The 24116-nt window shown below is 44.7% G+C and overlaps 1 protein-coding gene and 1 long non-coding RNA gene across 2 annotated transcripts in view; one reads left to right on the top strand and one right to left on the bottom strand.

Moving 5' to 3' along the window:
* Positions 1-24116, top strand: part of LOC130296954 (uncharacterized) — a 65060-nt gene that overhangs the window by 11753 nt on the left and 29191 nt on the right. The window lies entirely within an intron of this gene.
* COPZ2 (COPI coat complex subunit zeta 2) overlaps positions 10649-24116 on the bottom strand; it is an 85377-nt gene continuing 71909 nt past the window's right edge. The window contains exons 7-8 of the mRNA XM_056549026.1: positions 21078-21129; positions 10649-11172 (exon numbers count right to left, since the gene is read on the bottom strand). Of these exons, the coding sequence (XP_056405001.1) occupies positions 11077-11172; positions 21078-21129 (148 nt within the window). The 3' untranslated portion in view covers positions 10649-11076. The remainder of the gene's footprint in view (positions 11173-21077; positions 21130-24116) is intronic.

Raw genomic sequence — 24116 nt, 5'->3', positions numbered from 1 at the left:
GGGCCGGCACGACGAGCGGCAGGGGGAGTGAAGCAATCCCCCAGCGCATTATGGGCATTTGTGACGTAGCGTCGACCAAGATGGCGGCTCCATAGAGAATAATAGGTCGGCGCTACGCGCGTTAGGGGACCAGGAGATGACTTCCGGTGGCGGCATTGCGGAGAAATGGGACCAGCCAGGTAATGGATCCCATTTATAAACTTATATAACTTGTGATATTATTACATTTGGGCCCTAATTTGCTAGCGCTGCAGTTGTCCTTTAAGGACTGAGCCCTTTTTCGCAATTCTGACCACCGTCGCTTTCCGAATTAATTAAGCGAAAACGCTTTTACCGAATATTCTGATTCTGAGATTGTTTTTTCGTGACATATTCTTCTTTATTTTGGTGGTAAATTTTCCACGTTACTTGCATCAATTTTTTGGTGAAAAATCCCCAAATTTCATGAAAATTTTGCATTTTTCTAACTTTGAAACTCTCTACTTGTAAGGAAAATGGATATTCACAATAAATTTTATTTTTATTCACAAATACAATATGTCCACTTTATGTTGGCATCATAAAATGGACATATTTTTGCTTTTTGAAAAAATTTGAGGGCTTCAAAGTAGAGCAGCAATTGTCAAAAAATTCATGAAAATTGCTAAATCTGAAGGGACAGATGTTACAGAACTACAACTCCGAGCATGCCTGGACAGTCTAGGCATGCTGAGAGTTGTAGTTTGGCAACATCTGTAACAGTGGTCTCCAAACTGTGACCCTCCAGATGTTGCAAAACTACAACTCCCAGCATGCCCAGACAGCCTTTGGCTGTATGGGCATGCTGGGAGTTGCAGTTTGGCCTTCCTAGTGGTTGCCACAGTAAAGATCATTTTACTTTCACTTTCAATTCTCCCCCCCCCCGTAGTTTCCCTACCTGATCCAGTATCCAGCAGTCTCCAGCGAAGATCCGGGGTCCCCAGGCATCTTCTCCTGCAGGTACCGGCCTCTATCTTCTTCCCACGATCCCCTCGACATCCAGGGGTGGGCAGAACGGGGGGTTGCCACTGTCCTGCTCTGCCAGAACAGAATCAGTTCTGACCAATGGCAGGGGATAGGAGGAGATCGCAGCTCCGCGACCTCACTCCTAGCCCTGACAGCTCAGATCATCGCTATTTTTCGGGTGATCGGGTCACCAGAGACCCGATCAGCCCGGAATAGCAGAGAATCGCATGATAAATTGACATGCTATTTTCTGCGATCGCCCACATGGGGGGGGGGGGGGGGTCACAGGACCCCCTGGGCGATGTGCCGGGGTGCCTGCTGAATGATTTCAGCAGGCATCCTGATCCGGTCCCCAACCGGCTAGCGGCGGGGACTGGAATTCCCACGGGCGTATCCATACACCCTCAGTCCTTAAGGACTCGGGATGCAGGGCGTATGGATACGCCCTGCGTCCTTAACAGGTTAACACTCCACAGGTGTTTGGCGAATTTTCGTTAAAGTTGGATATGAAAATGAAAAAAAAAATTCACTAAAATGCTTGTGTTACCCTACATTTTTCATTTTCACAAGAGAAAAACGAAAAAAAAAAAAAAAAAGCCCCCCATATGGAGATGCTCAGAAGAGAAAGAGCGCCATTGGGCATTTGGAGAGAGAATCTGTCCTAAATTGAAGGCCATGTGTGTTTTACAAAGCCCCATGGTGCCAGATCAGTGAACCCCTCTCACATGTGACCCCATTCTGAAAACTACACCCCTCACAGAATTTAATAAGGGGTGCAGTGAGCATTTACACCCTGGTGTCTGACAGATTTTTGGTACAATGGTCCGTGTCCACTCCAACCTTATGATCAATGTAATTATTTACCTGCCTTTGTGCGAACACTAAATGGGAAGTCCTCATCCTGTCTTCATGTTGGATTTGTTAAAGGAAAACTGTCAGCAAGTTCACCCACATTAAATCCAATACATTGGGTTATAGTGTGGGTGAACAGGAGTCTGTAACGTGCTCAATTAGTAAAGTTTTGTTTTGGCCGAGTTTGTGTCCACCATCCATCCCGGTTTTGCGCACAGCAGGCGGGTCCCCCTCCGGCAATCTTACTTTGTGTTTTGGAGACAGGCGCCCGAAGACCACCCCCCTTGTTGCATATAAATTTTTTGCTTCTCCACGTCTTCCGAGTCTGTCTTCCGAGCGCATGTGCTGTTTTTTCGGCGGTTCTGAGGACTCGCAGCTCTCACGTCATCAGGACAGAGAGCTGGGTAAAATTAACAGCGCATGCGCTTGAAAGACAGATCACAGCACTTTGGGAGGGCGGATGACTCCATGTCATTAGGACGTGGAGAAGCAAAAAATGAATATGCAACAAGGTGGCGGGCTTCGGGCGCCTACCTCCGGAACACAAAGTAAGATTGCCGGCGGAGGACCCGCCTGCTGCGCGCAAAATCGGGATGGATGGCAGACATTTTAGAGGACACAAACAGACTCCTGTTCACTCACACTATAACCCAATGTATTGGGTTTAATGTGGGTGAACTTGCTGACATAAGTTATTCTGCGCCTACATATAAAGAGAAGGTAGCCAGGGACAGCCAAGAAAAGGGTCACATGGATGACCCCTGTGACTGCCGCCATTGTGCCCCATAGACATGGAGACCATGACTCTGCAATATGTACCCTTGGGGTCTTTTTCTGAGCAGCTGGGGTAACATATGAAGACACTGAAAAATATATAGGCCCCAACAAACAGTTAGGGGCCTCTTCAGGAAATAATTTTATGAAGTGACAATGCATTCCAATAACAATAGGGAATATAATTTATTCTAGACTATTTAAAGGCGTTCTCCTCTTTGTAAACCTTAGAATTAGTAGAGATTGGCCAATGTGTCTGCTTGCTGGAACCACCAGTGCTCACCTGTAATCTGTGGGGGAATCCTGGCAGTAAGTGTTCCGTTTCCATGCAGCACCACCACAGGAGAAATTAAAGGAGTACTCCGGGAAACTAAACCCATAGCCCATCCTTTCCCTCTCATCAACTGATGTAATTGCCTAGATATCATTCATTAGCTATATAGAGTAGTTTCCCCTCTTTGGTTGTCACTTACAAGCATGAAGTGAGGGAATTACATCATCCAGCCATCCACTCTGTCTCTGTCCAAATTCCTCTCTGAAAGCAGCCCCCACCCTCCTGAGAGACACATACCACATGGTTTCTGCCCTGCACTGATGAGTCATGCTCTCTTTAGTGCTGAGAACTGGGGGGCCTGTGCAACCTTAGCCAATCAGACACTGAATCTCTCTCTACTGCTCTGAGCAGGAGGGTGGTGGCTGCTCTCTCTGATTGCTGGGAGATGTAGACAAGGGGAGGGAAGGGTGGCAAAGAATATCAAGCAGGAGCCATGTATATCAGGCAGCATGGTTTATAGGGCACATACCCAGGTAGTGTGGTGGCTTTGGATCATATATATATATATTTCCCTGGAGTACCACAATACTCTGTGCCCACACAAATCGATGGGTACACTCTGTATTGCAGGACAGAACAGATCCTCCAGAGCTGGAGACACTTTTGTAAGTATACTCATCTTTGAATAAGAGATAAGTATCCTAAACAGAGGACAATACTTCTATTAACTTGTATGGAAATGTTTTTTCTAAACGGGAGATCCCCTTTACCTTATAGGGAAATCAGTTTGAGATGACCACCCAAATTTGCATTGAAAAGTGGGGTCCTGACTGGGGTAGTAGTTTCTTAAAGGAGAAAAGTATACATAATGTATGGTAGAGTTGAAATCTAGGCTAGATCTGGTGGTCATTTGGAGAAGTTTCACTGTCTGTAAAACCCAACTTTTCCCCCCCCAAAAAAAACTTCTCCATAAAATGTCCAAAGAAAAGGCAAGCATATGCGTCAGTTTTGAAATAAAGTCGGATTCTTATAAATTTTTCCAATTCCATTGAGTGTTGGATATCCATTCCGGCCGGGATTACGGTACTTTCCATTGGGTTTTCGGTGGTCCTACATTTTTCCACGTCTGTGCATTTCAACTCGTGCACCTGGAATATGGGGTCTGTGGAGTAATACAACTAATGGTGGGCTGTACCAAACCAATATCTTCTGTTCCTGGGAACACTCATTCCCAGTAGTCGGCCTGTGTAATAGGACCAGCCATCAGTCAACAAACAAGGAGTAGTACACAATTTTATTAATAGTCACATTACATAAAAAAATTGGAGAATGTCCAATTTTTTTAATGTAATGTGACTATTAATAAAATTGTGTACTATTTCTTATAAAAGTGACTCCAGTTTTTCTTTTGGGTGTATATTATATTTGGGAGGTCACGAAGCACATATATACAGGGGGATATTATGGTATACTAAATACTTGATTTTAAGGCAAAACAAATGCTTCGTATTATGCTTTTAAACTTCTTTACTAAACTCAGCAGCATATAAGTAATGGAAGTATCATAGAAATTTTTTATATAAATAAAGTGTAAATAAACATCAGGATACTAGGATGCAACCTAGAATGATGATCATGGCCTCGACCAATCAGGCAACAGTACAGCAGATATCAATAACTGTCATATAGATAACTTCCTTCTTCTTTGCTGCTCAGCAAACAGTGAAGTTATGTAATATTTTTTCTCTCTCATATTGTATTACTATATCAATTTATATATATTCATTTAATGATTTCATAATTTATTTCATATTTTAGTTCATTCATTTATTCAAATTCTCTTAATCTATATATTATCTAGTTTTATTGTATTCCATTGTGAATGTATGTATATATATATGTGTGTATGTATAGATGGATATATATATATATATCTATATATTTTATCCCTTTTTCTCATTCTTAAATTTCGTTTTCCATAAAAATTGCCTGTATTTTCTGGTTGTTTTTCATTTTTCCTTTTTTTTCTCCATTATAGCTTTTATGCTATTTTTCCACTTATAGATATTCCCCTTTTATTACTTTCACTTCCTTATCCTATTCTAATATATTGATTTTAATTAATTTATTTCCTATTTATTTATTAACTTATTAATTAATTATTCTAGTTATTTAATTAATTAGTATTTTATTATTCATATATATTTTATTACTGATTATCCTTAATTATATTATATACAGTATATATATCTATCTCTTTTTCTCCCTTTTACTGATCTCCATAATTATATTGAGTATGTCTCAGGACAACATCCAAAATACCACAGAAAAAGTCAATCCAGACGCTTTGCAGTCTTTAGTGGACGCTTCAGTGTCCAAATCATTACAAAATGCAGTTTCCACTCTGCAAGAATCTTTTGAAAAATCATTAGCTAATATTATGGCTCGCTCTGGCAATATGACTCCTGGGGTTCTACCTCCTATTACCCCTTCCGACCATTACTGGTCTCCTGCCGAATCGGTATCTCATATGGCAAAAGGTTTTAAAGGTCCTGGCAAAGTTAAATCAAAAAAGCGCCATACCTCAATTGAAGAACCTTATCCCTCTAAAGGTGTACAACACACTTCAGGGACTCGCCATGAGACTAATACCGCTCTTGCTCCAGGTTCCAAACCAGAACCATCTAATAGTGGTTCAAAGAAACCACTTTCCTCACCCTCCACCAGAGAGGAAGTCCAGCCTGTCAAGGCTTCTACATTTAGAGCGAAGCCAGACTCCTACCGAATTCAGTCTTCTGAGGAATCGGACGATTCCGACATTCAAGATGTTCAGGAGATTTTATATTGTTCGGAGGACAGTGACTTGGATCACGATGACCCTGCTTTGCAGGAAGACACTACAGTGACACATCCTGGGGATTCATACTTTGATCCCGCTTTAATTTGCCACCCACGCTCAGGCGAATGGCTTCCAAATTCTAGAATTGCCGAATTCTTAGCACTAAGAGCTAATAAGCCTTTAGATCGTCCATCTCGTAGCAAATTGAAGGCAGAATGCCCTCGCCCTTCTTTGCCTAATAATTCCTCGGCTACTCCGGAGTTGGACCCACTCCTGGCGAAATTCTTGTTTAAAACAGGAAAAAACCCAAAGAAGGGAGTAGACCGTAGCTTTAAGTCCTGTCAGGACAAATTAATGGACCTTCTGGGTCCACTTTCTAAAATTATGGACATGGCTGATGAGGCATCCGCCTCCAATTCTACTGTTGATACCGAAACCCTTAAAGGGTGGATTCAACGAGCAATATGTCTATTTGGCAATGCTAATGCCGCTCTCTCCACTGAGAGGAAAAGGTCTATTCTCATGAAGATTGACCCACAATTGACCAATCTGGCTACTGCCGAACCGGCCAACCCCACCAATGGCATGCTTTTTGGTGAGGATTTCATCAGAGAACTAATTAAATATGTGGGTCTTTTTTCCTCGCTTAATAAAGCGCAAGTTTCTATGAAGAAAGTGTTCTCAAGCAGAATTTTTGGGAGGGCCGGAAAAGGTCGGGGCCGATTTTCCGGCCGGTCATCCCAGCATAGAGCTTATAGAGGCCCCTATTCCAACCCATCAGTACAATTCGCAGCTCCACCCTCTGCTCCCTCCCCATTTTTCCCTTACAGGTCCAGACCATGGCGCTCCAGAGGCCAAAGAGGTTATCCTCGCTCCAGACCTCCCACAGGTAAGTCCACCCCTGTATTCTTCCCTACATATCCCATTAGGGGGAAGACTCCTTCATTTTTTCCACAATTGGACTATGATTACGTCCGACTCTTGGATACTAAATACAGTCATGGGGTACCAAATAGAATTTGTCATCCCTCCTATCCAAACCCATTTACCTCATCCAATCCAATTTTCCCTATTGGACAAAAAACATCTTCTAAGAGACATTCTTCTGAAAAACGATTGGTTAGTGAAGATAGATTTGAAGGACGCTTATTTAACAATACCAATCCATCCGTCTTCTCAACATTTTCTTCAATTTCTCTGGAACGATCAGACATGGCAATTTACTTGTCTCCCATTCGGCCTCTCATCGGCTCCGTGGTGCTTCACAAAACTACTCAAACCAGTAGTTGCCTCTCTCAGAAGCCGCGGAGTTCGTCTTATTATCTATCTAGACGACATTCTCCTTATGGCCCAATCAAAAGAGTTACTTTTGCTCCACATGAACTGGACATTACACCTCTTAACTCATCTAGGGTTTCTCATAAATCACAAGAAATCCATCTTAGTTCCAACTCAAAATCTAGAATTTTGGGGTTTCATGATAGACACTCAACTGACCACTTTGAGTCTCCCTTCAAGGAGATTGAAAGTTATTCGGAAAGAAATCCGACAGATTCTTCACAAAGACATTATATCTTTGAGGACAATAGCTCGAATTGTGGGTCTCCTTTCAGCATCCATTCAAGCCATATTTCCTGCTCCTCTTCACTACAGAGCTCTCCAACGCCTGAAAATTCGCCACTTAAGACAAGGCCTTGGTTATTCAGACGAAGTTCCTCTCTCCTCAGAAGCCAAAGAGGAACTTCTTTGGTGGCTCACTCACATAGAGTCTTGGAATGGAAAAGCAATTTTCCATCCGAATCCAGACATTGTCATCGAATCGGATGCGAGTCTTTCCGGATGGGGCGCTCGTTGCGGTCCCCTTTCTACAGGAGGCAAATGGTCTCCTTCAGAGTCCCTCCTTCACATCAATTGTCTGGAACTTCTAGCAGGATTCTTTGCCTTAAAAAGTTTTGCAAAGAATTCCTCCCATTGCTGTATTCTTCTACGTATGGACAACATTTCCGCTGTCCAATACATCAATCATTTGGGAGGCACAACTTCAAAAATTCTTGCAGATTTTGTCAAAGAATTTTGGCATTTTTGTTTAGACAAGAATATTACCTTGAAAGCGGAATACCTTCCCGGAATTTCCAATTCAGTAGCGGATTGGTATTCTCGTTATTTGACCGATTCCAGCGATTGGAAACTTCATCTTCCAATCTTCCAATCGATCAATTCTCTTTGGGGTCCATTACACATAGACCTCTTTGCACCCCGTCTCAACACTCAATTACCTCTATTTTACAGTTGGCGCCCAGACCCAGAAGCTTTGGGTGTGGACGCCTTCCTGCAATTCTGGCCCCAGAAGACTCTTTACGCCTTTCCTCCCTTCAATCTCATTCCTCGGGTTCTATTTCAAACCTCAATACAGAAATCCACTCTGGTTCTCATCACTCCGCTATGGCCAACCCAGTCTTGGTTTCCCCAAATTCTTCATCTTCTGATAGATTTTCCCCATCTTCTACCTTCTTTTCAGAATCTTCTTCTGGATCCTCAAGGGAACTTCCACCCTCTGATTCTGTCGGGACAATTGACTCTAGTCGCTTGGTTGATTTCGGGTCACCAAGTTCTAACCTCCAACTTTCAAAATCGGCTCAGGACATCCTATCTGACGCATGGGCCCCAGGTACCAGATCTGCTTACAGATCAGCCTGGAAACTTTGGTCTGATTGGTGCGATAGAAGACATTTGGATCCCTTACAAGCTTCTATATACCACATCTTAAATTTTTTATCTGCCTCTTTTGATGCTGGTAAAGCATACAGAACCATTAATCTTTATCGTTCTGCCATTTCCTCTAAACACGTACCTATTGATTCCATTCCTATTGGTAGACATCCTCTTGTTTGTCAACTACTTAAAGGTATTCGTTTCCGTAGACCACCTTTACCAAAATATACTTCCACATGGGACGTGAATCTAGTTCTCAATATGTTTATATCCTGGGATGATAATGACTCCCTCTCTTTAAAATTTCTTTCCTTCAAACTCACTACCCTTCTATGTCTTATCTCCGGGAAACGGGTCTCTGATGTCAAATCCCTTGATATATCTCATAGACAATTTACTCCTCAAGGTGTTATCTTTTCTATTTATCGTCGTACCAAAACTAATCTTCAATCTGTTTTCTACCCCTCTTTTCCGCATCACGTAAAACTTTGTGTTGTTCGTTGCCTTAGATCTTACGAACAAAAAACTGAATCTCTTAGGAATACTTCCCATTCCCAATTATTAATATCCTTTTGCAAACCTCATGCACCTGTATCCTCTCCTACCCTGGCCAGATGGGTTAAACAAACTTTGCACCTTGCTGGTGTCGATACTTCCAAATTCACTGCCCACTCTACTAGAAGTGCTGTTTCCACTAGACTTTTCCAATCTGGTGCTTCTTTATCGGACTTACTGAAAGCTGCCAATTGGTCTTCTGATTCAACCTTTAAAACCTTCTATTTTAGACCTGAATCACATGTTTCCATGTTATTGTTATAATTTATTTTATTTTCTTCCTCTATTGTACTAATTAGAGTTTATAATCTTTATTAATAGCTTTGAACTAGCATAATACGAAGCGTTTTGTTTTGCCTTAAAATTGAGAATTTTCCTATCCTGGGTGACGGAAAATTTGGATTTTAATAAAAACAAAACGCGAGTATTATCCCTCCCAGAACCCATCCCTATAATTATGTTTTTTCTTTCTTTCAGTTCAACAATGATCACTTCATCTTCTCCTGTTATGACGATTTTCATCGATGGAGTTGCATTCCGATTCACATTGGTTTTCTTGTTCTACGACTACCTGTTACCAATTGTTCCTGTCTACTTCGCAAAGAAGAAGGAAGTTATCTATATGACAGTTATTGATATCTGCTGTACTGTTGCCTGATTGGTCGAGGCCATGATCATCATTCTAGGTTGCATCCTAGTATCCTGATGTTTATTTACACTTTATTTATATAAAAAATGTCTATGATACTTCCATTACTTATATGCTGCTGAGTTTAGTAAAGAAGTTTAAAAGCATAATACTCGCGTTTTGTTTTTATTAAAATCCAAATTTTCCGTCACCCAGGATAGGAAAATTCTCAATTAATACTTATGTTTCATATACTCCTTTTCTCCCCCTTCTTTGTTATCTGAAAACCAAGCATAGTCAACAAACCAGCAAATTATTATTTATTGAGGCCAATTGTGTAAATTCTGTGAGGGGTCTGTAAATGGCCTTTACATGTTGTGCTATCGGCCATGACTATCACATGCATTCTTTTATTGCAGGCGGCATGTGGAATCAACGCTTTAAAGGGGTACTCCTCCCCTAGACATCTTAGCCCCTATCCAAAGGATAGGGGATAAGATGTCTGATCATGGGGGGCGGGGTCCCACCACTGTGGACCCCGGTGATCTCGGCTGCAGCACCCCAGACAACCAGTGTAGAGATGAGCGAACTTACAGTAAATTCGATTCGTCACGAACTTCTCGGCTCGGCAGTTGATGACTTATCCTGCATAAATTAGTTCAGCTTTCAGGTGCTCCGGTGGGCTGGAAAAGGTGGATACAGTCCTAGGAGACTCTTTCCTAGGAATGTATCCACCTTTTCCAGCCCACCGGAGCACCTGAAAGCTGAACTCATTTACGCAGGATAAGTCATCAACTGCCGAGCCGAGAAGTACGTGACGAATCGAATTTACTGTAAATTCGCTCATCTCTAATCCAGTGCTCCGTGCCAGATGACTGGCGATGCGGGGCGGAGACTCATGACGTCACAGTCATGCCCCCGCTTGTGACATCATGGCCCCGCCCCCTCAATGCAAGTCTATGGGAGGGGGCGTGACGGCCGTCACGCCCCCTCCCATAGACATGCATTGAGGGGGGGTGGCCGTGACATCACAAGCGGGCGTGACCGTGATGTCACGAGCCTCCTTCACTGCACCCGACGCTCTAAACGAACGTCGGGTGCAGGGATAAGATTTGGATAGGGGATAAGATTTCTAGGGGCGGAGTTCCCCTTTAAGCAGTGCCAAGTCCAAGTGCAGCCCGAAATTATCAGCAAATACAAAGTGCTAGCTGCGGCCTTAAGCACTTACTCATCACCAGTAAATGTGGGCTGCACCTGGATTCACCACTGCTTAAAGCGGCAAGTCCAGGTGCCGCCTGCAAGGAACGCACATGGTAGCTACCGCCAATAGCACTTGCATTGTAAGAGCACCTTAATACCTCCATTAGTTTCTGTATATGAGGCACATGGTTTTACAGGTGGTAGGTATGGACAATCGCGGGACTATTGCCGTCATCATTGTGGGGTCGGTAACCTCAATCACTCCAGCGCTGACCTCCTATGGCCTTCTCTCTGCTCACTGCTGCCAGCGATGTAGTCAAACAGCACAAAGCCGAATGCTTGTTCCGACACCGTCTGCAATAAAGCGACCAATAATGTGAGAAGTGGAAATTTTGTGATAGATCCATTATTTACCCTATCAGGGTACATTCACACGCTATTACTAACACTGGTCTCCGCCGGCTCAATTTACATATTCATTGTCTGTGACTCTACTTCACTAGGATGTGGAGTCACAGACAATGAATATGTAAATGAAGCAGTCGAAGCCCCACCCCCTGTGCGTGATTTACAAAATTTAGCAGACGATCTTAAGGCGGACATATCTCAGGACCTACTGGACATATTTAAGTAGGTGACACCTCGTTGGACTCCTGTTTACCCACACTATAACTCATGTATTGGGTTTAGTGTGGCTGAACAAGCTGGCAGTTTTCCTTTAAGAGTTTGTTTTTTGTTTAAAGGGGTAGTCCGGTGGAAAAAAAAAATTTGTTTTTAAATCAACTGGTGCCAGAAAGTTAAACAGATTTGTAAATTATATAAACACAATGGAGAGGCTCCTGTCTATCTGACCGTCACTAAAGACCCGAGCGACCCAACAAACACCTATACCCACGGTGTAAAAAATAGGAACAATGTATTAAAAGAAAATGGGGCTCAAAGGTCAAAGATATCTGGTTTAGATTAATTTGTATTTATTAATATAGAATATAAAATGAATTAAATAGGGAATGCACAGGGCCCTTGTACTCCCCTAATTAATTTAATATACAGTAAAATATATATATTAATCCCAATATAAAAATAGCAGCTAAAAACTAAAATTCAATACAAACTAAAAATAACTGTAAAAATTATTCTGCGATTTGAGCCTGTGTGATCAATATAGCGATCGGCTAATCCTGTAGAGAAGCACAGTACAAATGTTCATTCCTGTTCACAGATACAATGTAGCAGCTGCAGATAACAATAAGTCAATTAATATTGTATCTGTCCAGCCAGTGGCAACTAGATTCCACCAATATAATGATACAATGTAGCGCTTTGTGGATAGTCGCTTGAGATCGATCTTTTTAAGTGTCTCTGTATAAACCGCAAATTATCACATCAACCAGTCGGCAATATAATCCAAAAAAATGCTCACCGCTCCCGGGATACCATGGATCTCCCTTCGGTGTAGTCCTGTGGACCGGCTGTATAGCGTATTTCGCCCGGTGACTAGCCTCAGTCAGGGATCGTGCTGCTGGAGTCTCGGCCGACTCCTAAGGACGCAGCACTTGGTGGTGGGCACCGTTTGGGGGGACTGCAGCGCTGTCAAGCGGAGTCCCTTGATCAAACCAACTGGGAAAAAAAGCGGTCAGCAAACATCGAATCCTTGTTATAGATAGCCCGGTTGGCTTCAAACTTGTAATTAAAGTAGCGGCTGGATGCGGTATACAGAGTGGGTGACCCGGCGGCGTTCCTCGTGCACAGGTCGCGCGCTCGGGAGATAGCACACTGTAACAAATGTCTTGGATCTGTCAATATGATCGCTAGTGCTGTTAGGCAGATGTCCTATATTAGCAGGCTCAATATCGCATATTTAGAATCGCTGGACGCGTTTCAAAACCATCCTCGGTTTTTTCTTCTTCTTCAGTTTTTTCTTCTTCAGCAGCGGAACGTTCCGCTGCTGAAGAAAAAAACGAGGATGGTTTTGAAACGCGTCCAGCGATTCTAAATATGCGATATTGAGCCTGCTAATATGGGACATCTGCCTAACAGCACTAGCGATCATATTGACAGATCCAAGACATTTGTTACAGTGTGCTATCTCCCGAGCGCGCGACCTGTGCACGAGGAACGCCGCCGGGTCACCCACTCTGTATACCGCATCCAGCCGCTACTTTAATTACAAGTTTGAAGCCAACCGGGCTATCTATAACAAGGATTCGATGTTTGCTGACCGCTTTTTTTCCCAGTTGGTTTGATCAAGGGACTCCGCTTGACAGCGCTGCAGTCCCCCCAAACGGTGCCCACCACCAAGTGCTGCGTCCTTAGGAGTCGGCCGAGACTCCAGCAGCACGATCCCTGACTGAGGCTAGTCACCAGGCGAAATACGCTATACAGCCGGTCCACAGGACTACACCGAAGGGAGATCCATGGTATCCCGGGAGCGGTGAGCATTTTTTTGGATTATATTGCCGACTGGTTGATGTGATAATTTGCGGTTTATACAGAGACACTTAAAAAGATCGATCTCAAGCGACTATCCACAAAGCGCTACACTGTATCATTATATTGGTGGAATCTAGTTGCCACTGGCTGGACAGATACAATATTAATTGACTTATTGTTATCTGCAGCTGCTACATTGTATCTGTGAACAGGAATGAACATTTGTACTGTGCTTCTCTACAGGATTAGCCGATCGCTATATTGATCACACAGGCTCAAATCGCAGAATAATTTTTACAGTTATTTTTAGTTTGTATTGAATTTTAGTTTTTAGCTGCTATTTTTATATTGGGATTAATATATATATTTTACTGTATATTAAATTAATTAGGGGAGTACAAGGGCCCTGTGCATTCCCTATTTAATTCATTTTATATTCTATATTAATAAATACAAATTAATCTAAACCAGATATCTTTGACCTTTGAGCCCCATTTTCTTTTAATAGATTTGTAAATTACTTCTATTAAAAAATCGTAATCCTTCCAGTACTTATCAGCTGCTGTATACTACAGAGGAAGTTGTGTAGTTCTTTCCAGTCTGACCACAGTGCTCTCTGCTGACACCTCTGTCCGTGTCAGGAACTGTCCAGAGCAGGAGAGGTTTTCTATGGGGATATGCTTCTAATCTGGACAGTTCCTGGCACGAGGTGTCAGCAGAGAGCACTGTGGTCAGACTGAACAGAACAACACAATTTCCTCTGTAGTATACAATAGCTGATAAGTGCTGGAAGGATTAAGATTTTGAACTAGAAGTAATTTACAAATCTGTTTAAATTTCTGGCGCCAGTTGATGTGTAAACATTTGTTTTCCACTTGTTTCCACCTGAGCTCCCCTTTATTATTTCTATGCATTACTTTGTAGTTTTCAGTTAATAGGGTTAGGAACACTTTCCTATGTGGAAATTTTCATCTTTTTATAGGTATTTTGCATAAACTAAAATGCATTGAATTCATTGTGGTAGATTTACTATTCCAAGAACACCAGACTTTTTGGTCCGTTTGTGCCAAAGAACTGACGTGCATGCCTTACGCCACTTGTACAATGCATTTGGAAAGTCTTCAGACCCTTAAACTTTTTCACATATTATGTTGCAGCTTTGTGCTAAAATGTAAAAATATCAAGCTCTTTCTCATTATTCTGCACTTAATTTTAGACATTTTTAGCAAATTTATTAAAAAGGAAAAACAAAAATTTAGCATGGACATAAGTATTCAGACCCTTTACTATGACACTTGAAATTTCTCTTAAAGGGGTTATCCAGGATAAGAAAACAGTTACATCACTGTCCTCAGTTTGTGTGTGGAGTTGCATCTCATTGAAGTAAATGGAATAAAGGACACGAGACACAGGGCGCTCCCCTGTGTTAAAAAAAAACTATGGTAGAAGTTGTAGTATAAGGCTGGGTTCGCACTGTGGAATTTCTGGGTAGAATTTCTGCCGGAGATCAAGCCAGCGGCACTAGGACCGCGTGGACTGTATTGTCATCCCCATAGATGTCAACGCATTTCTGAGCAGATCTTCCAAAAGATCCACCCAGAAATGCATTGCCGTCTATGGGGATGGCAATGCAGTCCGTGCGGTCTTAGTGCCGCCGGCTAAATCTCCGGCAGATATTCTGCCCAGAGATTCCTTAGTGTGAACCCAGCCTAAGGCTAGGTTCACACTGTGGAATTTCTGGGCAGAATTTCTGCTGGAGATCAAGGCGACGGCATTAGGACCTCGTGGACTACATTGCCGTTCCCATAGATGGCAATGCATTTCTGAGCAGATCTCCCAAAAGATCCACCCAGAATACATTGAAGTCTAGAGGGGCAGCAATGCAGTCTGCTCGGTCCTAGCGCCGCCGGCTCAATCTCCAGCAGAAATTCTGCCCAGAAATTCTGCAGTGTGAACCTAGCCTAAGAGTCTATTCACGCGGCAGAATTTCTGCTTGCGGAATTCCGCCTCAAATTAAAGCTCATAGACTTCTATGGGATTCTGCACTCCCATTCACACTTCAGAATTTCCGCTTGCCAACAAGACAATAAACAACAAATCCCCCAAGGATTCCACGGCAGATATGCAAACAACAACATTTGGGGTACTCCCCCAAAGGGGTTAACCCTAAAACTAGAAATCCCCCCTGTTTAAAACTTTAATGCTTTATTTGATCACTTAAAATAAGACAAAATGAGGACAAAGTGAGTGTTTGGTGCTTGCTATAAACACAACCTATGCTCAGCTAGATAACTATGTGCGTCCAATTGTATGTCAAGCTTACGCTCTTTTTATGTAGCTGTTAGCTGTGGAATCGCACTCATATGTACGCTGGTATTTATGGTGGCTGTTTAAAATTAAGTGCTAGCCATCCGCCCACCGACGTTTCGTCAGACCACGCTGACTTTATCAAGGGAGTCCAGCTAATGGCCGCAATCCCGGGATCCCATCCTTATAAGTACTCTGTTGATGACGTTTTTAGTGAGTGCATCACTCTGGTCCAATCACATCCTGCCATGTCATCTAGAAGAAAGACCAGTGTCTAATCATGTTTGATTAGACACTGGTCTTTCTTCTAGATGACTGTGGACTAACAGCTCCCATAGATTGGGTCCCCTTCTATATGCAACATTTGGTCTAGGACCAATCTTGCCTATACGATCCATGTCTGTTTGCAGAATAGGCCAATAAGTTTGGAGAATCTTATTGATCCCAGAATGTGGAATTCCTATCGCCCGACGCCCAGGACAAGCAGTTTCGGGCGCCAGGCACGTATTCAGGCCCTTAGCCCGGCTTCGGGCAAGCTGGGCCTGACCTGACAAGCACTACGGCGCTCTGCAGTCTGTATGGAGCGGGCTCCCGACTCGTGCTCGCTCCATACTCTGCAGCCCCCGGCTGTGGAAACTGGCATCCTCTGAAGGCAGAGCAGGGGGAGTGGGAGATGAGAAGCTGTGTATGTCCTCACTCCCCCTGCTCGGCCTTCTTTCTGCAATGCAGACCTGCGGGGGGAGATGAGGGGGCGTGGCTTCATGCTCCCCGTGTAGACCTGTGTCCTCTGCCTTCGCTCCCCCCAGCTCTAGCTTCAGAAACTTTCGCAGAGCTGAGGGGAGGAGCAGTCGCACATCTGCAAGGGGCACAAGTTTCACACCGCCACCAATAGGCAGCATGCGGCGCTCAGCAATATGTATGGAGCGGGCTCCGGACTCCTGCACGCTCCATGCTCTGCGGCCCCGAGCTTTTCTCAGCAGTCTGTATGGAGCGGGCTCCGGACTCCTGCCCGCTCCATACTCTGCGGCCCCGGGCTGTTCTCAGCAGTCTGTATGGAGCGGGCTCCGGATTCCTGCCCACTCCATACTCTGCAGCCCCCGGCTGTTTTCAGTAGCCGGGGGCCGCCACTAATAGCCAGCATGCGGCGATCGCCGCGGCTGGCTATTAACCCTTTAGATCGCCGCTGTCAAACCTGACAGCGGCGTCTAAAGGGACATGTGAATGCTCCCTGGTGGGCTAATGGGGTGGATCGCCCCCCCCCCCCCCGCAGTGTGATCGCAGGGGGAGATCCACTATGGAGGTAGCCGGAGGACTTACCTCTGTTCATTGCTGTCCGGTAGAGATGAGTGAACTTACAGTAAATTCGATTCGTCACGAACTTCTCGGCTCGGCAGTTGATGACTTATCCTGCATGAATTAGTTCAGCTTTCAGGTGCTCCGGTGGGCTGGAAAAGGTGGCTACAGTCCTAGGAAAGAGTCTCCTAGGACTGTATCCACCTTTTTCAGCCCACGGGAGAACCTGAAAGCTGAACTAATTTATGCAGGAAAAGTCATCAACTGCCGAGCGGAAAAGTTTGTGACAAATCGAATTTACTGTAAGTTCGCTCATCTCTACTGTCCGGCTCTGTCATTGATAGATCCTGGCTGGACCAGGCTCTATCAATGGATCGCAGAGCACACAGATCAATGAGTTCAATAGAACTCTATTCATCTGGAGGAGGAATCTAATGATTCCTCCTATTAGTCTAATAAAGTGTATAAAAAAAAAGTTTTAATAAAAGTTAAAAAAAACACACACATTAACCCCCTTCATGTTAAAAGTTCAAATGACCCCATTTTGCTATATAACAACATGCAAACATTATAAAAATAAACATATTTGGTATTGCTTCGTGCGTAATTGTACAACCTATTAAAATATAACATTATGAATCCCGTACGGTAAATTGTAAAAAAAAAAATAACATAGAATTGCAATTTTTATAATATCCCCAGAAAAAAAGTTAAAAAGCGATTTAAAAAGTCAGATCAATACTAAAATGGTACCGATACAAAAAACAGATTATGGCGCAAAAAATGAGCCCTCATACAGCCTGGTATGCGGTATGCGGAAAAAATTGTTACAGGGGTAAAAAAATAAAATGGCAATTAAAAAAACTCTAAAAAGTTCCGAATTTTTTTCAAAATGAGTAAAACATGACATAAATTATATAAAATCTGGTATCGCTGTAATCAGGCGGCCTAAAGTATGAAACTAACATGTTATCTCAACCACAAGGTAAATGGCGCAGAAAAGAAAACCACCAAACCTGCAAAATTATCTTTTACTATTTCAATTTCACTTCACCTAATATATATTTTTATATATATATATATATATATATATATATATATTTTTTTTTTTTTTTTTTTGGTCCAGAGAATATGGAGTTATGGAACAATTAAAAGGTATCATTATAGTAGGTAGTTAGGGCTATTATAGAGCGAGGAGGAAAAAATGAGCATAAAAGCGAAAATTGGCCCCGACAAGTGGATCGTCATGAGGGACAAGTAGATTTTGCTCCATTTTAGTCCCGTGGACAAGTACCGTATTTATCGGGGTATACCACGCACCGGCCTATAACACGCACCCTCATTTTACCAAGGATATTTGGGTAAAAAAAGTTTTTTACCCAAATATCCATGGTAAAATGAGGGTGCGTGTGTGCGCGTGTATACCCCGATATACCCCCAGGAAAGGCAGGGGGAGAGAGGCCGTCACTGCCCGCTTCTCTCCCCCTGCCTTTCCTGGGGTCTAGAGCGCAGCTGTCGGCCCTTCTCACCCCCTGGCTATCTGCGCCGCTGCCCGTTCTGTCCCCCTGACTATCGGTGCCGGCGCCCCATTGCCGGCGCCGATAGCCAGGGGGAGAAAAGCGGCGCCGACAGCCAGGGGGAGAGAAGGGGCAGCGGCACCCATTGCCGGCGCCGCTGCCCCGTTGCCTCCCCCCATCCCCGGTGGCATAATTACCTGAGTCGGGTCCGCGCTGCTGCAGGCCTCCGGCGTGCGTCCCCTGCGTTGTTGCTATGCACGGCGCGGCGCACTGACGTCATGCGCCGCGCCGTTCAGCGCATAGCAACGACGCCGAGGAAGCACGCCGGAGGCCTGCAGCAGCGCGGACCCGACTCAGGTAATTATGCCACCGGGGATGGGGGGAGGCAACGGGGCAGCGGCGCCGGCAATGGGTGCCGCTGCCCCTTCTCTCCCCCTGGCTGTCGGCGCCGCTTCTCTCCCCCTGGCTAACGGCGCCGGCAATGGGGCGCCGGCACGATAGTCAGGGGGACAGAATGGGCAGCGGCGCCGATAGCCAGGGGGTAAGAAGGGCCGACAGCAGCGCTCTAGACCCCAGGGAAGGCAGGGGGAGAGAAGCGGGCAGCGACGGCCTCTCTCCCCCTGCCTTTCCTGGGGGTGTATCGGTGTATAACACGCACATAGACTTTAGGCAAAACATTTTTGCCTAAAAAGTGCGTGTTATACGCCGATAAATACGGTAGTTTTTTTAATAAAATTTCCACACCCCTGTGATCTATGAGGAGTATGCATCATAGGTGCCCACTTGTTTTTAACAAGCACCAAACACTCACTTTGTCCTCATTTTGTTTTATTTTAAGTGATCAAATAAATCATTAAAGTTTTAAACAGGGGGGATTTCTAGTTTTAGGGTTAACCCCTTTGGCAGAGTACCCCTAAAAGTTGTTGTTTACCAACAAGACAAGCACACAGCCAAGACAACGCAGTAGTGGCTTAGGGACAACTCTGTAAATGTCCATGAGTGGCCCAGCCAGAGCCCTGACTGGAACCCAACAGAACATCTCTGGAGAGATCTGAAAATGGCTGCCATTACTGGTTCCCATCCATTAATGGTAGCCATTAGAAGGACCTGCACAAAAGAATGGCAGAAAATCCCCATATCCAGGTGTGTAAACCTTGTGGCATCATGCCCAAGAAGACTGGAGGCTGGAATCACTGCCAAAGGGGCATCAACTAAGGGTCTAAATACTTATATCTCTGCAAAATTTCCGTTTTTTTCAATAAACTAGCAGATTTGTAACATTCTGTTATTACTTTGTCATTATGGAGTACTGAGTCAGATTCATGAGGGAAAATGTGACCTTTTTTTTTATTTATTTTTTATTTTTTTGCAGGCTGCAATATAACAAAATGTGAAAAAGTGGAAGGTTCTGAAGATCTCCCAGATTTTTGGGTATCGTTCAGCTTGGAGGATGTGTTTTAGAAGCACACAGGTTGTGGTTTAGAAAAAATGGGCATGTCCTGAAATGTACTTGTGATGTCCCAGTACGGGATATGCATCTCACAGTCCTATCAGCTTGAGTCCCTGCACGTCCCCAAGGCTCACCTGCATTATACCCCTATAATCTGTATAATTGTATATTATATGTAAAGGACCTTTTATATGGTCACATGGTTATTGATCACATGATAATGGTTGGCACATGTTAAAGTCCCATGTTTTCTTACCCAGAGAGCACCAGGTGACCAGATGACCCGCAGCTAGCCAATGGGCTCCTTGCTCAGCCCCCCCTTTATATGAGGGGGAGGTACTACAATCTCTCTTCCACCACACTGTCTGCTGAGGTCAAGTCCAGTCCAGATGTCTCAGAGCCAGTGTCCAGCACATCTGGAGGCCTCAAGTCTAAATTACAGCCACAAGTCAGTAAGACAAGTCATCTCTGTCTGCTGTCACTATCTTCAGTCAAGTCAAGTCTATTATAGTCAGCGTGGCTGCGCTAAAGTCTGTCAAAGTCACTGCAAGTCCCAGCAAGCTGCGAGGTCTCTTGTGTTACTGGTCATCTCTCTGGGATCCTGGCCTAGCTGTAAAGACTGTTACCATCTGTCTACCTCAGTAAAGATACCATTAACCCTAACCTGGCCTTGGACTCTTATTTGCCCTGCCTAACTAGGACTAGCCGTGCTACCATTCAGGTGGTTCTCAGTTAAAAACCATGCCCTGGCATCACGAACATTTAGGAGTTAACACCATCGGCCCATGGGCTACTACACCTGCCTTATACACCTCACTTCACACCCCATGGCTTCACCACATACTTTTTGCCACAAAATATAGGCATCATGTTATCAATCAATGTCTATGGATGTGTCAAATTTATCATACAGTCAATACTGTAAACATGGCACAACTCTGTATATCCCACAGTGGCACAATCAGTAAATCTGACCCACTTGATCTGTAAAACAAAACCTTACTTAGAACAGTGTCCACAATAGGACATGGACACTCTGTAGGTTCCAGATGGCATTTTATCTACAAAACAGATGAAAGCTGGGCATGTAGTATTTTTTAATTATATGTATATATTATACATCCCCAGTGAATAGTCCAAAATGCCCATATTTGGGAGGAAAAATACAACTGCGATAAAGTGGCCTATACTGTAGACACAAGAAAGAAGATAACAATAGGCACAGCCAAGTACATCAATGAGAGGTCACTCAATATCACCTTGAAGTTGAGTCTCTGAATGACTTTCTGGGATTCGCACTCCAAAATCACGCTGAAAGACAATGTTAAACATGGTTAATACTAAAATACTGTATATTCTAAGTACATGGATGATCCCTGTTATCCTCAGTGACATCCTATTATGAAGTCAGGACATTAAAGGGGTATTCCGGCTTTATACATCTTATCCCTTATCCAAAATAGAAGATAAGATGTATGATCGTAGGGGTCCCGCCACTGGGGACCCCTACAATCTCGGGTCAGAACCCGGCATTCTGTGCCGGTAATCGCACAAAGAAGATAGAAAAGACAGCAACTCACTGGAAAGTCGTGCGGCTTTATTCTCAAGACACAGGGTACAGCAGGTACACAAAGAGCAACGTTTCACTGATTGGCTTCTTCCCGAGCCGGAAGAAGCCAATCTGTGAAACGTTGCTCTTTGTGTACCTGCTGTACCCTGTGTCTTGAGAATAAAGCCGCACGACTTTCCAGTGAGTTGCCGTCCTTTCTATCTTCTTTGTGCGATTACTGCCTTTTGGTCTGTTGGACAGAGCACCGCTGGAGGCGGGATTCAAGACAGTGCATATATTGTCCATAGGACGTGGATCAGCATTCGTACGACAGTCGTCTTGCTCATTAGTGTTAGTGCCAGCTTTACCTCTCTATTGCTTGATTCTTTGCCGGTGCTGCCTCCGAAACGGGAACTTGACGTCATGGCCACGCCCCAAGTGATGACACGCCATGGCCCCTCCATTCATGTCTATGGGAGGGGGCGTGACGGCCGTCACGCCCCCTCCCATAGACATGAATGGAGGGGGCATGGCGTGACTTCCCTGTCTCTGAGGCAGTGCCTGGCACAGAGTGCCGGGGCTGCGCCGAGCTCGCGGGGGTCCCCAGCGGCGGGACCCCTGCGATCATACATCTTATCCCCTATCCTTTGGATAGGGGATAAGATGTATAAAACCGGAATACCCCTTTTAACATGTATTCTCCACAAGGTGCTTGTAGAATCTGTGGGCTCTGCATTGGATATTAGCGTATCTTCACGCCAATGGCTGTAATAATGCTTTACAGTTAAGAAGATAGATCCTACAAACCTCTATGCCCATGTTACCACTTGTGGGTGCTGGCTATATTATACAGTTGGCACTGAGCAGAGCTAGGAAGCACAAACCTGACTGTTTAAGCCCATTTGATGCTCCTGTTAATAATATCCACAGCACCTAAGTGATTTAACAGAAAGGAATGTCTCCCTGTGTAAGCATTGGTGCCCCCACAATACAATTGTTCAGTACTAATAGGTTGATAGGCCTAGAAAAGGCCCCAGGTTTTGTCATGTACATGCATCTATTGGCCCTTTCCAAACCATCTAACAGTCATAATACACTGTAATACAAAAGTATTACAAAGTACTATCGAAGAGATCAGACAACCAAATGTCCTTGGGACATGTGAAAAGTTTTTATTCTCCGGTGTCTCTTTAGACCCTTGGTCCCCTATCGATCACTAAAACAATGCAAGAGAAATGAATTTAACCCGTTCCCAGTCTCCATGCACAGTATGTAAAGTGTCTTCCCAGAGTACTGTATGCAGTGTTCTTCCGTAGACATTCCCCCACGCTCTCTGATGGACCAGTGCTGACATCCGGAGGGTACAGCGGGTCTCCTAATACTAAACGGGAATGTGTGTTCAGGATTTATTTAGAACCATCTCTAAGATTTTCTGTCTAGCCAGTTCAGAATGTAGATGGAGCTATTCTGGACAGAGTCCAAAACAAAAGCTGGTTCTTGATCACAATACTTTACTTATTCATGAAGGCACTTACTTGAAGTATTTCACTAAATTAAAAGTTACCATGAAGCTTTCAAGCCTACGGTACTTAGCATCTTACTGCTTGGGGTAAGATGGAGACTTGTCTGCAACAAGCACCAGTGGGATATGCCTTGTCAGATGTTCATAGTTCAGTTTAAAGGGGTACTCCGCCCCTAGACATCTTATCCCCTATTCAAAGGATAGGGGATAAGATGTCAGATAGCGGGGGTCCCGCCGCTGGGGACCCCCAGGATCTACCATGCAGCACCTACCTTTAGCGGCATCCGGAACCGCTGGAGGTCCTCAGGCTGAGTCCATCTCGACCACGAGGACGTAGCATAGTGACGTCACGGCTCCGCCCCATGTGACGTCACGCTCCGCCCCCTCAATGCAAGTCTATTGGAGGGGCTTGACAGCTGCCACGCCCCCTCCCATAGGCTTGCATTGAGGGGGCGGAGCGTGACATCACACAGGGGCGGAGCCGTGACATCACTATGCTGCATCCCCGTGATCGCCAGTTATCAGACCTGGAGCGAACACGCTCTGGGGACTGATTCTAACGGGGTGCGGCGTGGAAGATCACGGGGGGACCCCCGTGATCAGGCATCTTATCCCCTATCCTTTAGATAGGGGATAAGATGTCTTAGCGCCGGAGTACCCCTTTAAAGGGGTACTCCACCCCAAAGGATAGGGGATAAGATGTCAAATCGCGGGGGTCCCGCCGCTGGGGACCCCCGGGATCTACCATACAGCACCCACCTTTAGCGGCTTCCGGAACCGCTGGAGGTCCTCAGGCTGAGTCCATCTCGACCACGAGGACGGAGCATAGTGACATCATGGCTACGCCCCATGTGACGTCACGCTCCGCCCCCTCAATGCAAGTCTATTGGAGGGGCTTGACAGCTGCCATGTCCCCTCCCATAGGCTTGCATTGAGGGGGCGGAGCATGACGTTACACGGGGGCGGAGCTGTGACATCACTATGCTCCGTCCCCGTGATCGCCAGTAATCAGACCCGGAGCGAACACGCTCCGGGGACTGATTCTAGCGGCGTGGAAGATCACGGGGGTCCCCAGCGGCGGGACCCCCACGATCAGGCATGTTATCCCCTATCCTTTGGATAGGGGATAAGATGTCTTAGCACCGGAGTACCCCTTTAAAGGGGTACTCCACCCCAAAGGATAGGGGATAAGATGTCTGATCACGGGGGGTCCTGCAGCTGGGAACC

Source organism: Hyla sarda, chromosome 12 (assembly GCF_029499605.1).
Source record: "Hyla sarda isolate aHylSar1 chromosome 12, aHylSar1.hap1, whole genome shotgun sequence".
NCBI classification, from domain to species: Eukaryota; Metazoa; Chordata; class Amphibia; order Anura; family Hylidae; genus Hyla; species Hyla sarda.
Note: the sequence above shows the minus strand (reverse complement) of the source record. Positions and strands in the feature narration are given on the sequence as shown.